Below are 15,098 nucleotides of genomic sequence, written 5' to 3' on the forward strand. Positions count from 1 at the left end.
CGAAGATGGAGGGACAACGTCGAGATGGATCTAAGGGAAATCGGTAGGGATGGAAAAGAGTATATAGAACTTGCTCAAGATAGGGACAGATGGAAGGCCTGTGTTGCTGCAGCCATGAACCTTCGGGTTTAAGAAGGCTAGAGAGTTAGTTAGTTAGTTTATGTTTGAAATTAGGTCAACCAGAACACTGAAGCTCAGATTACCCTTTACCCTTAACCCTTAAAATTGTGGCTTCATTAACAAAGCACTATTAAAGTTTATGTTGATTCCAGCGAGGCTGATTGTACTCGCACATAAATAAGTTTCATTGTATCTGGAACTTAAATTGCTTGTCTTTTTGTTGCGACAGTGGTGGTGTTGGAGGATAGTGGAGTGTGTTCCTTGCTTCAACGAAACCTGGCCCTTAGAACTTTTAGATGTTCGTATTTGTGAAGGTCATTCAATGTTGAATTTGGTTTCCGGAAGTTGAAATTTGCACATTATATGTTCATGTATCCTAGGCATTGTTTTCTGACCAAGGTTTTTCGTTCTTGTTTCAGACAAATCGGAACGACTCGGGTCCAAAACTCGCCAGGATCGGAAACGGAAATCGAGCGGTGAAAACTACTCCCGAACGCCGCAGCAGGCCAAGCCGAAGAACAAAAAGGCGATAAGGCGGACGACCCCCGACCCGGAGCGGCCGCAAGAGGACGTCGAGAACAAGGTCAAGTCGGCGAAGAAGAAGCTAGCGGAGGTGGTGACCCTCAACGCAAGTTCCAAGAAGATCCTCGAGGAAGCGAACAGCAAGTTGCGCAGGGTTCAGATACGCGTCGAAGACTGTCTCCAGGTGAGGACTTTCGCTGCGCTCAAGAAAAAGGACACGAACGCCGGCGATAGTGATCTAGTGGTGGTTGTGAAACACACGGAACGGGAATCGACTACTCCCGTGCCTGTGGTACCCGAACGGACGGAAGACCCTAGCGACGCGGCCCCTGTGGTACCCGAACGGACGGAGGACCCGAGCGACGAGCGAGCGAAGTCGCCCGTCCAGGAGGAGGAACGATCGACGTGTTCGAGTGACGCGAAGCAAGAGGTGGTAGCGGTCGAAGAGAGTGAACGAAAGGAAGTACCTGCTCAGGAAACTAGTGGTGCGTCGGAAAACGAGAAAGTAGAAGTGCTCGATTCGGTTCCCGACAAAAGTGATGAAGTTGGTGATGCAAGCACTAGTGAGTCCCCAGTACCTGCCGAGGAAGAGCCAGAAGGAGAGTGCACGGAAGAACCCAAGGCGGATGCTCAAGAGAGTGTGAAAGAGGAGGCAGAGGAAGCGCCAGAAGAGGAGAGCAAGTGCGACTGTGTCAGTGCGGAAGAGTGCAAGGAGGAGGAGAGGACAGAGGAGAGGTTGAGTCCCACAGCTCAGGATGGCCCGTCCTCACCGAGGATGGAAGGCGACACGGCGCTGCGGTTCCCGGACGATCGCTCTGACTCTGGGGTGAGCTCTTTGCGAGGCGACGGAGCCCGCTCTAGCGGCGATGAGCGTTCGGGCTCTCGTTCCAGTGCGTTAAGTGACGAGCGGAGCGGTTCCAGGCCGTCGGCTTCGGAGGAACAACAGCAGCATCAGCGGTCGCCGTTCGTTTTGGACAAACAGGAGCCGGTGCGCGTGTGGCGCGATCCGAGTCTCCTCGTTGGGGAGCCGCACGTCAGGCACATACACAGTGTTCAGCATCAGACGCTCATGTCTCATCCCCCGACGTCCGTTTACTCGGGGTCCGGTCCCGCCCCCGCCCCCGGTGCACCACATCCCGCCCCTGCTCTTACGCAAGCCCCCCTGTCGTTGTCCCACTACCCACCTACGTTGCTGAACCCCCACCCGTTAAGTTCCATGCATCCGGGTGGACCTTTGGGAATCCACGGCCCCCTGTACCCTCAACTGCCAGAGATGTTGTGGAAGCAGAGGTACCACCCGCCCCTTCCCGTGGGAACTCACCTGATTCCTGGCCATCCCGCTGAGGAACTCCTAGAGAGGGAAAGAGATCGACAGGAACGATTGATCAGGTAAGCATTCAAATTCCTGTAGCATTTGCAACACATTACAGATTTATGCTTATTGTATACAGGGTGTTGCAAGTAAGTACTTCCCCATGTGCTGCTTCTACACACCACTGTACCCATGATCGGACCCACGTCAACTTCTCGATCATTTTATCCATTGTCGACTGGCGACAGAGTAGTCTTTACACATACAAAGTCCCAATTTGTCATTTTGACTATTTACACCCCATAAAGATGAAAAGTTCTGCACAAACTCCTAGTAGTTTATCTCTATTCAGCTTGTTTTCACAATACATGCATACATAGTTCAATAAGCTGACTTGGGGAAAATGACAGAGCTATTGGACATGCTATTTTCCCAGAATGTCCAACAAGAAACTTACCTAGGGGCTTAGAGACCCACACATTTTTTATCACAAATTCAACACACCAGTTGGTTATGGAGTAGCTGCTTCCTTTGTTTATACAGGTGCAGTTACATAGAAATTATAATAATTACAAAAATCACCGTTACCATCCATTTGTACACTGTCACTGACATGAGTGACATATCCCAGCCTCCTCTGTACGTTACCTGTATGATTTTATGGACAAAATATACAGGAACACTGTGAGCACCCACTTAGGGAACTGTAATTTATTTTCAGTTTTTATAAAAATATTCACAGTTAAAAGACATTACAAATGAGTATGTGTACTTACCTGGCAGTCCCCCTCTTTGAACCCTCGGAGAAGCCAGGGCGTAATCTGTTGAATACTGAGCAACATGGGGTTACACTTGCGTCCTTCCCCGTGGATTTGAGTTTTTAAGTCAACTTTATGGCCAATGTGGACTGGACCCACAGTTTATAAGTGGGATACAAACTACCGGGTATCCAACCTGGGATCTCCTGATTATTCTCATTGGGTATTCCATGTTGAGAAGCATGTGGTGAAGTAAGTACCTTATGTGTAATACCCCCTAAGTCCCCAATATGTTGGTAGTCTTTCTGGCAAGAATCCCTAACACATCATTACAATGTAGAAAAAGTATGCCAGAAAGAAACTAGGAGTACACACGAAGAGAGAGGAGTTCACCTTCAATTTTCTGCATGTTGATTCTTTTTTGTTTAGTAATGTCAGTTGTCAAAGAACAGAAATATTTAGAACACCCTGTATACAGTATATGTTGTGTATTTTCATGCTTGTAAACTATGAAATTAGTAGTTGATGCCATTTTATGTTACTCCTTATGCTATATTTGCTACCTTGCGTTTGGGCATTATTAGTTAAGTATCTCTACTATCAAAAAAGATCGCCATATGGACACTTGAAAGCAAAACAGGCTATATTCGGTTGCTGATAACAACATTACATGAATTAATTTTAGTAAAAGTTGATTTTTGTTGGAAGGGTAACTTGAATGTGATTGTGGTTGATCAAAAAACAAGCCTACCTTATGTGTATGTTGTAAAAAATAAAGTTATGGTTAGTCATGTTGTCTTGAGGATATCAATCAGTGGTCAAAGTCCACAGTTAAGAGAACTTTTATAAAAAAAAACACATGTAGGTAATTTGCATAAGTTGTGCCCCACCCTACTCACTACGTTGTCTCCATGGTGATCCATACATACATCCATCTCCTCTTCTAAAACTCCACTAACCCTTCCCCATGCTAGAAATTTCCACTTTGAGCACGGATATCTATAGGAAACTGTTCCATGGGTCACCGAACAATGATTGTTATATCGATAATAATTCATTTGGCATGAAATATCTGGAAATTGCTAGTCATGTAATATTAAAGCAGTCAGTTATCCTAACTTAGTTATTCAACACGTATTCCGTGTTACTAGCCCCATCAGTGGGATATGGGTGAGTAGTTGGTAGAATGAACCATCTTCAAATTAACCCAAATTGGAGAAACTATTATTTCTGCACCACAAACTCTGTAGAACAAATGCAAATATGTTGAAATACTCACTTAGACTTCCAAAACTAATGAATTTCCTTTCTCAATTGGAATATTGTGTAGACTTGTGACCTCTACAGCACGGTCAGTATGTGTATGTGAAGTTATCACTGTATGTGAAGTGATAATAATTGGTAGAATGCGAATTACATGATATTTTTATAGGTCGTTATCAGGGATGCTTCAAAAGTTAAATCATTAGTAAATGGACCAGATTTAGTGCTTAAATGTCAGGGGGGAAAAATAGACAATGTAATTTTTGTTATAGGGGTTGTAAGCAGGACAAAAGTTATCAATGATGCGATGTAATGTGGCAAAATTTTGGTGTTGCGTTTTATTTATTTATTACGTCTTCTTCATCATGGTGATGTTAAGGCTTTGTAGCCTTTTCTTCACTATGTTTACATCGAAATTTTAGTATTAGAAAACAACAGTGTACCCATTACATCGGAAATATTGAAAACAAAGGAAGACTATATGTTGCACAGAAAAAATACAGGAATAAAAATCTAAACTGTAGGCAGGGGGAGACAACACACACACACACATGCACACATGCTCACATATTCATGACAGTAATTTGAAATATGAAGTTGAATAAAGGGATATCAGTGATTTTCTACACAACCGTGTTGTTGTTGTTACATGTTATTGACTGCTTGATTTGTCGATATACCATACCTGAATATCAATATTCCCAATTTAATGATTTGTAGTTTATTAACTTTTGAAGATGGACTAAGGTGGAAATTCTTGAAGAGTATGTTCCAAATTTCTGCAGACTGCATATATAGAGTATACATTTATCCAAGACAGGCATTAAAGTTATTTGTGTCTTACGAATTATCATAATAAATTGGACATGCATTGCAATCTCCATGCCATTTGACACTACGATTTACAGAAGAGAGACTTTTTGCTAATGATTGATCCGAGAAACTTATGAGTACATCCTCAGTTGCAAATGAGAATGAAGAAAATTGGCTCTTTCAGTGGAAAATCACAAAATCAGTGCAAATAGAGAAAGGGAGGGGAGAAGAGATGCTTGGAAGCATCGGGAAATCGTTTCTGCTTGCTATGGGAAATGTACAGTCACGGACACTTCTGGGTCGTAACAATTCCATTAACTTTCAATGGAACCGTTACAACCCAGAAGTGTCCATAACTGTACAATAGAACATCATTCCCTATGCATCGCCCTTTACTGTCTTATGGAAGGGAAACCGCATTATGGCGATGCCTGTTGTTTGTTGATTGACCTGTTGGTTTGAGATACTAGCGCAGTAAAGCATTGTGCGCATTGTTTGCCACCGGCGTCGTTTCTGCTGCAATGCAGGGAATAATACTGGACATTGCATATCCTCTACTAACATGTCTCCTACGATGTGAACCCCTCAATATGTTGTTGTTTGATGTGGTATTCAACACAGTGTCAGGTGAATTACAGTTACTTGGCTAAAAAGTAACAGTTACTCATTTTAGAAAGGAACCCAGTTGCGGTTACTGTCTTCTGGAAATTTTCTTGCAAATAAGTTGTACACAATCAATGATCATTAATTGTACAATAAATATATGAAAACTGACCGACCTCTGGGCGATTCCACGAAAATCCAGCATAACATCCAGGGAAGATGCATAGTTGCAAATTTTGCTCTTCTTCCATGTTACAAATGTTCAAGTTAACATTATAAGTATCATAAAGTATCTATTGATAACGTTACTTTTATTATTGCAAAAGAAATAACTGTCAACAGCCACTTTTAAAAGCAGCTAGGTACAGATTTTTTTTTTAAAAAAGATGACTATTTAGACATGGAAGGTTTCATGTGTGTGAGAACCTTACTACATGTTGCAGGGTGTGTGCTGACCGGGTATTTCGTAAAAGCTTGTAATTATGCGTGAATTATTGGCACCAGGAATCAAATGGGAATTCTGCATGGATTTGCTTCATGAACTTGCTACATCTAAACTAAATCCCATCATATATAGACATTCATACGGATTCTAAAGTACATTTTTTTAGCCATGGAAGCACTAGTTTTTCCTTCGCCTAGTTGAGAAACAATCGTACGCAAATAAACCTAATTTTGTTAATACCTCTTGAATAGCATAGATTTGGCACACCAAGGGACTGATGGAACCAGTTGAATTCTGAAACCTTTTAAATGTAAAGGTAATGTAGAAATCAATGCCAAATAATGATTTCGTACGAATCTGTCAACTTTCAGCTAGCAAAGTTTTGACATCTCAATCCAACTGTCTCCTTGTCGTCACGTTGAATCATCTATCCCCAAGACTCGATCTAACATCCCCCCAGCTAACAGTTTCCACTTTAAGCTTTGCCTACAAGAGTCTAGATTGAGAAATCTGATTGCGACTATCCTCATTGCTTACACCCACATTAGGAACTTTTTTTTCTGCCAACACATACCATCTAAACTGGCAAGTCTTTACTTGTCACGAAAGTCGAGCGTTCCCACGCGAAAGTAATTAATTTGCACCACATGCTCGGTCCCTTCGCTTCCGTATCCAAGGTAATCAAGAAGTCGTGCCAACAGCCCTTCGTCTGCATGAAATGATTTTTTTTTTTTTTAAAAAAAAGGAAAGTGTCAGTGCATCTTCCATCTGGCCTCAGCTGAGGGCAGGAAGGGGGAGATCGATTTTCCAAGTTTCTGTATATCCATACTATTTCCCTTGTTCTTAAACTTGCGTGCGCGCACAGCTGCGTGCTCTCTGAGCCCAAGAACGCATTAGAGAGCAAGTTACGTGTCAAAGAAATGGCAGTTTGCCAGCAGAGACCGGTTGGACGATGGTCCAGCTATGTCGTGAATAATGTATGAAGGGAATGAACAGTGGCCTAGTTAGCAGACGTTTCAGGTGTCTCCCCCCACCTTCCCTCCCCTCCTTCCCAAACGTTTCTTTACAGAAAAAAAAGTTGCAATACCACTTCTTAAAATTTCGTACGTAATACACGATATTATACTTAAAACTTCTAGGAGACACTTGTTTTTCCTTTTCATTTAGTTCAAATAAAGTGCCTGTTCATAATTTATATTCCCCTACATTCTTTAGAACAAGGACTCATTTTTTTGTCCACGTGAAAATGAGGACACTTCCAATGATGATCATTATACAGTGATCGAGAATGAACTGCTTCACTTCCATCCCTGAACCTACCGGGAAATCTAATATTAATTTGAGATCTTTAATACAGAGCTGAAACATGAAGAAACTTTTATACACCGGTACTTGTGATTCATAACCTCACTAGTCGACATCTATTAATTAACTTATTTATTGAAATTTCCAGTACAGCAGAAGCCATATTAAACCGGAAAGAAACAACAGTAAAACAGTCCACTAGTGTTAAAAGAAAACCACACACAAAACAAGATAAAATAAAATAAACAAAATATAAATATAAACAAGCCGAGACAATACCAAGGTAAACAGATTATTTTCACAAGGCATTACTTACGTTGTTTTTTTTCAAGTTGGTGATTTCAAGTTTTTCAAGACTAATATGTACTGAATATCTACTTGGTTTGAGATGATGTTGAATTGTGTTAAAGAAAAGTTCAATTGGTGTTTTAGATTCCACAACAATTGTTTTAGATTCCACAAGACCACTGTTAATGTTAATGTAGCTGCGACGCGAGATGAAAGTCTAATATTATCCCACGAATACAAACAGTCTGGTATATAATCTTCAACCATACTGACATTGTTCAAACACTATAAAATGCGATAGATTGCAATATTGCTGTGTAACTCAACCATTTGGAGATTACACGTATATGAGGGGAAAAAATCGAAATAGTTACATATGCATATCAGTTATTTTGATATCCCTAGAAAAACGTGCACTATTACCTCATTGTTACAATAGCTTTTCTTCAAATGACGCTTGTTTTACAGATTTTTTTGTTTTAAAAATGAAATGTGTTGTCAATTCGATTGATTGACCTTGAAATTCGCGATCCAGTTTCGGCATACACTGTCCACAGTTCAAAAGGTAATAGATTTTTTAAATGAAAAGTTCAATGTAAGTTTATCTACGAAGCCTTCTAAATCTGTAGGAATTAAGTGTGTTGTTTCCGGCATAAAATTCACATTACACGCTGTAAATGCCCGTGTGCGAACAAACGCTATCTATTGGCAACCAGCCAAATTACAATGGCTCTACAAGCTGTTAAAGAGTCCAAAGTCGAGTGCCGTCTTTCTCCATTCATGGCGTAGGAAGTTGGCATGGGTCGATGCTCGTAACTAATCACAATAATCTGTATTGCTACCGAATCATCAACAGTTCCGAACGCACACAAAACTTACAGATCTCTTTGATTTCGCCAATAATAATAATAATAATAATTATTATTATTATTGAATGTCCAGTCCACCTAACCTATATTCTCCAATGAGCGTCGATTGTGGTCATATGACTGCTATGCATATATTTACACAAATAAAACTCGTCCACGAAATCAAATATTTGCTTCCTGAATCAGCGTTGCCAGGTTTTGAACATTTTAGAACTGTTCACTCATGTCAAAGTGGATGGACGGCTGTCCATTAATATTATGAACTTGCCCGTTGACTCGATCAATTGAAGTTTGCACTCCGTCAGATCTGTCGCGTTGTTAGCCCTCTGTAAATGCGGCCGGGGGCGCGATGCTGATCACATCACCCCCACCTTCGGCCGTGATGAAGAAAGTGCGGGGCCCTAACTCCACACCCCCTATACGCCTTCATGGCGTGGTGCAAAGCACAGGGGAGCACTTTTTCTTTTTTTCCACACTCGTACAATTTCTGTGCCACATTTTTTTTTTAAATTCACATGTAATAGTAGTAGGTACTTGTTTGTTTATATATTTAACTGAGTCCATATCCCAACCGGTCAATATGTAAACAAGATAAATGTAATGATACCATTGACTTTGAATAGGATTATTACAACCCGGAAATATCCATGACTGTACATGCAAAGTTTTGTAATTAAATGGTTTGGAGTGTATTTTAAATATTATTTCAACTTTATTGTAAGCCGTGGAAAGTTTTCGGTGTCAGTGCTCCATCACTATCCTTTACGACGTTGTTGTGAGGGACTGATATTCTCAAAACCGCTCTTTACAGCACAAATCAGACCGGATCGTGGAACTTGCAATGGGAATCCATGCATTATGTACGTACACAGTAGTAAAGAATTTGGATACTATTTTGACAGCGTGAATACAAAAGAAGTCCGTTCATTGTTACGCTATGCATAGTTAACAGTAATCCACTAATCTCTGTAACAAAGCTCAAGTTGGTGGCGTAACACATTTTGAGAGCTACGGACTACCAAACTGCTATTCTTTCGATAATGCCTGGTCAGCACATTAAGTGCCTGCCACCTTGCCTGTTTCGACACCGGAGTCCGCTGTTATTGCATTCAAAAAGCTCCCCAGTGAGGGTCAAAACAGATTTTGGAGCTCCATTGGGATCGAACCAGGGACCACTGGCACCAAAGCCGAGAACATCATTCAGATGCTTTATCGTAGTCGTACAGTGGGATCCATGAGTATTACGTGCAAATTGTCCATCCCCACGTTCGTGCATTTTATTTGACCCAGTACGATCTTCAAGAATTAAAATTAAACTCAAAACAAGCTGTTGACAACTTCTGCACCACATAGGATGTTAAGAGAAATTAATGAATATAGTCGTTGACAATTTCCCGAGCCATACTAGTGGATCCCACTGTATATTTCTGACTAATACCATTGAAATACAATCAGGTAAACAATTCGTAAGCTATATATAGATTTCTATGTCGATGTTGCTTTAATCAAAAAGTAAAAAGAACGGCAGTTTTAGCTTCCCCCATCCTTTCACAACGTTATGCGCGTGACTGACTCATTGCATTGTTGTTTCATATCGGATTTGGCAAGGATTAGATGCTGCAGATGTCATTGACTCGGGTCTGCTTGCTTGGCAGTTTTTTTACTTGATAAGCTTAGTTACGCCCAATAATGCTATTGCTGATTCTTATCATTAAAAAAGAAAAGCCCTTGGTAAATTGAATTTTGTTTTCTTGCCACCAGATAACCTCGCTGTTGTTCGCGCGTGGGCAGGTAAATCGTAACCTTGCTTTCGTAACGATCGCTCGCCACTATAAAATATGCATTTTTTTTTTTTAAATTGGATATTTTGTGTAATCATTCCGTCGTTCTGACTGGACCGGTGGAAAATGCAAGACAATGCATAGTTGCTGGAACTGTCGTTTTTTAGTGCCATGAAACGTCCCGTGTCATTGAGCGAGCGTTTTGTCCCAGATAAGCTCGACACGAAAGTAAGTAGTTGGGTATTGTTCGCTCGCTTGTTTATAGCGAACGTTGGCACAATTATTCAACGCGATTGTTATTGCTCTTCCCGCGGAGCTTTGGAAGTGGGATGCTAGATTGGCCCAAACTGTGCATATTTATTGCATAAACTTCCGTTTTCGCACCCGATCTCGGGAAAGGGGAGGGGGTTAGACCTTGACTGTTTGGGCGGCACGATCTCCCAGTGCAGCTGCATGTTGCGCGATGGCCGATGTGGCAACGCAGCGCGCACCGACCGCCAGCGAGGTAGCCATCTTGAATAACGATCCATCTGCTTTCTGTAGCTGTTGAGATTCGTCCAGGTCTGTGCTTTTCCCAGAAGTCTGTTCGCAGGGCTTGGCAAGGCGTTGCAATTCGCGACAAGGCTGCGGCTTGTAGGTGTTCCATTCTTGTATAATTGCTGCAGCGGGTCGGCGTGTGTGTGTTTTGCGCTACAAGGCCTCTTTTGCGTCGCGAAAGTCACGTGATCGTGCCTTTTTTTTAAAATAGTGTGAGCCGCAACTATAAAAGCGCCGAAGCGTCTTCGACAAAAGGCTTCCTGTTGCAGATAGCATTACGCCATATATAGACCTGGCGCCTGTTACAGCCTCATTGTTTTCAAGTGTCCTGATATGGTTTTCTTTTCCCACTTAGACATCGCCTCGGGTCAGAAGTGCTCGGCGAGTGATTTTGTGTAAGTGATGAACCCTCCTGCTTGTTTTTATTGCATTGGATAGTAGTTATCCCCCCCTCCCACTATAACAAAAAAATGTGATGCTTGTTGTTGCAGATACGTACATGGTGATCGTTGTGTTCTCGGTTCCAGGGAAAGAAGAGAACAGGAGATACGGGAGATTGAGAAGCAGCAGAAGGAGAGAGAAATGATGGAGCGAGAGAGGGTAGAGAGGGAGAAGAAGGAGAGAGAGATTGAAAGAGAGAGGCTGGAGCAGGACAATAGAGAAAAACGAGCTGCCGAAATGGCTGTACACAAACACTTCGAGGAGTCGTTACGGTTGGCACAACAGAAGGTAAGTTTGAAATGTGGTGCTTATTGCTATACCTGTCAAATTTCGCTTTTTTGCTATTCCTGTCAAATTTCTGTTGTCATTTTGTGTAGCATGTATTTGGGAATCAGATATGCAAGCATTATTAATAGGGTCGGTGCACATGTGGAGCGATTTAATTCCTGACTAACCCCGCTATTTTGTGTGCACCGATGTTATTGAAAACGAAACTTGTAGGTGTCGCATTGCCTTTGTAGTAAATGCGCACGTTATTTCCAATGTAGCACGATAATTACCCTACAAAGATTCTACGTATTACATCAGAAATTATATCCCAATCAACGTGCTGTCACTTTTGTGGGTAGATTTGCCATTATTTTCGGATTAATGTGTTCGTGTAAATTTACAGGAATCTAGGAAACTTATTTATCACCAGTAGCATCCTAGTTATATTTGTGACCCTTGTATTACATTTAAAATTCTAAACAGGCAACCTTGTAGTATCCAAACAGTATAAACTTGTTCATTGTCGCAGTAAGACAAGCGTTCCCACTAATGAAAGTAGGCAATGTAATTTACTCACTATTAATGTACTAAATATTTAATTACATTAGTATGATAATGTTGCGGTTAAGGTGTCAGCTTCTGAATTTCTAACTGAAAAGAATGTCTCGTTCCGTATTAAAATTTCTTGTCTGGCACTTGTTCTCTAGCATGTATATGTGTAAATTATCTCTGTATGTAGGTTGGGAAATGGTATCCTGAAGCATTGACGAAGCTTATTTATAAAAAAAGAACTATTATTAAAATGAAGACAGATTTGATATTATTCAGGCAGGTAGTAGAGTTTCATTTTTCATGGGTAAAAGATTCTTTCAGCCACTCTTTTAAGTGTAGTGCATGACATTAATACTAGTGTAACTGAACCAAAGTTCAAATCGTATGTTTCGATAATTAGGCTCCGAATCTGAATGATTCAATGGCGATTATAGAATGGAATACAATCTCAACTTATTTTATTAAAGTATTGCGGTACTCTCTCACTTTGTTGTGAAGTGAAACCCTTTTTTTTTTTTTTTTTTTTTTTTTTTTTGTAAGAATAACACTTTAAAAGCCTTTATATACGTCACAATTCTATGTGTAAGGAGCACGAAAGAAGGTGGTGTAAATGTAAAGGGTTTAGACACGATTCCCGTCCAAAAACGTATTTTGGTTGTGAGTGTCCTGGATTTCAGTTACCCGTAGTTATGAGTAAGCCAGCGAAGCATAACGTGATGGCGAAGAGATAATTATAAAGGAAATTTCCCATCTTCCAATTATTCGGAATCATCCAGTAGTTCGTGCTCCCACATTGAAACGTTTCACGGCAACCAGAATATTTGAAACAATGTTTATGAGGATCATAATTTCATAGCCCCTGATATATGAAGTTGGTCTCCAAACTAAAAAATTGCAATCGGATTTTGCGACTTGCAACGGCCGATTTCAATCACTACAGCACAGGCATCACAATAATGAGTGCTTTGGTGTACCTTACTCCTCCCTTCCGAATGCTATCATTGGATTTCCAAACATTGAAATAGTGTAGAGGAGCCAGCCAATCTTCCGGGACGCGTCAAGTATCTGACCGCCCAGCGATCAACGTGATCGCTCGGCTACTTGACGGCCAAATGGGCGTTGCTCCGCGAGCGCTTCTCACTTACAGGTTTGATCCACAGAGTTAGCGTTTTTGTGTTTCGATCTCGTGAACAAGGAGGAAATATTATATTAATGAATAATGATGAACGGCTTGCGTTATAGGAAGTTCAAGTAACAGAAGGTGATGTAATATTCCGTTTTTGTAATTGTATAAAAATGAAAGTGTTGTGTATTCCAAATATTAAATATATACCGTTGTGTAAGGGTGTGAAAATGAGAATTTCGACAGTTTCGTTCACATCAACTATTCTATTTCCATAATTAACATATTTTCAAACACCGAAATCTTGTCCCCTCGACTCAGCCACATTGATCACAGATTATTCAAAGGCACTGATATTTTGATCAAGAACAGCGTCAAGTAAATGATCTGTCTGCTCAACGAGCGAAAATCTTGCTCAGCGAGCGTCGTTCAGATACTTGACGGGCTCCTGGTAAGGCACCCAGAAGTCAATCTCACTTCCACCTGTAAGTGCTTCTTGCAGGCCAACGGGAGACTGGTTCCCTCCACCCACGGCCAAGACAATGCTTTGTGCGGTAGTGGCGGCGATTGGGTTCCAAAACTTGGTGGGGGGGGGGCAAAGACAGTTTATTTCCCTTTGTAGATAAGATTTAGCATAGTGGGGGGGGGGGGCAGAAGTGGCGAAAAGTGGGGGCAATTGCCCCCTAATCGCCGCCACTGTGCAGTCGTGTTATCCTGTGTGCTGAGTGCCCTTTGCAGCCTTGACTTTTAGCCTACGTAAAGAGATTTTAGTTCTCAGAGACGTAAGTAATAAATGAACGAATGAATTAGTTTTAAAAATTGAGTAAGTAAGTTCTTAACACATAATTTAGGGGCCTGTCCTTAGTTTTGTTTTAGCCAAGGGTCTTATCCCCGAATTGCGTGATGCGCAAAAATAGGCTATGTGTTGATCAGGTACGTATCTAGAAATATTTGTGGGGGGGATTGGTTCCAGTGTCTCAAAATAATAATAATAATGTTTAAACTAAAATAATTATATTAAATTAATCAAAATATTCAAATTAATTAATATATTTTTACATGAATAGGTAAAAGAACGGTGTAAATATAATGATGTAACAGCACGTATTCATTATGTAGCTTACCTGTAGTTAAGATCATCATAATTTGTATAAAAACTGTCCTGGCAAGGAAATTAATGTCAAATACATAAAGAAGTGAATATTTATTGAAAAAAAAGGATGTTAAATAAAGTTGACGAAAAGTAAAGTTTCTCCCGGTGATATTTTATGAATGTTACATTGTAATAAATCTTGTTTGGTACATGTGTTATTCAAATGTTAGGATCACAATATAATCCTTGCCTCCCAATAAGTGTGGAGGAAATAGATAACCCTCGATTAAACAACAAGCATATTTTCATTATTTATTTTTTGTATTTAGTAAATCTTTTGGGGGTCGAGACCCCCTGGACCCCTCTCTAAATACGTCCTTGGGGTTGATGTGCCCATCCTATAAAAATCACCAATCAAACATTTAATTCCGAATATTGACGTTCCTGTTTAAAAATATCAAAGCAGGCTGATTTCTACTAGCTATGGCCACAAGATCCTGATAACGGATATCCAGATTTCAAATTATCCTATATCCGTTGCATCCGAAACAGATAATCCGGATAGCACAGATTTGATGAAGGATTTGTAGAAAATCCGTACAGTCAAATACGAACGTGGCGTTTAAAACAGCTCGGATAACACACATTGGGATAGTCGAGAGGTAAGCAAGATATTGGCGATATGGCCAGGTCTTGCTTTTTCAAGGAATGCAGAAGTAAACTATATCTATATCCAGCATATAATCTTGCTTGAGACGAGGTGTTCTGAGAGAACGTAATCTTGTCCGGTCTATCGCTGTGGTACAGTTTTAAAAATTGCCCCCGGTGAAGTGTGCTTTTAAAAATAAGAAAGACTGCAATAATTCTGGAAGATCTCCCGTGCGCCGTCAAGGAACTGCAGGTGCTCGCTATTCTTGGGACCGGGCGACCGGCCAAGGAGCTAAGTTTATTTATTCTCTCCCCCCCCCTACCCCCCCCCCCCCGGTCGGTGCTTTATGGATGT

At 40.9% G+C, this 15,098-nt stretch overlaps 1 protein-coding gene across 3 annotated transcripts in view; it reads left to right on the forward strand.

Moving 5' to 3' along the window:
- The window catches only part of Kdm3 (Lysine demethylase 3), a 444,114-nt gene that overhangs the window by 391,228 nt on the left and 37,788 nt on the right, over nucleotides 1-15,098 (forward strand). For 2 of the 3 annotated variants that reach the window (XM_083142382.1, XM_083142385.1), the window contains 2 exons: nucleotides 540-2,031; nucleotides 11,108-11,345. In XM_083142382.1, the coding sequence (XP_082998508.1) occupies nucleotides 540-2,031; nucleotides 11,108-11,345 (1,730 nt within the window). The remainder of the gene's footprint in view (nucleotides 1-539; nucleotides 2,032-11,107; nucleotides 11,346-15,098) is intronic. The other variant, XM_083142384.1, reaches the window with a different exon arrangement.

Source organism: Lepisma saccharinum, chromosome 21 (genome assembly GCF_977018435.1).
Source record: "Lepisma saccharinum chromosome 21, izLepSacc3.1, whole genome shotgun sequence".
In the NCBI taxonomy this organism is placed as follows: domain Eukaryota; kingdom Metazoa; phylum Arthropoda; class Insecta; order Zygentoma; family Lepismatidae; genus Lepisma; species Lepisma saccharinum.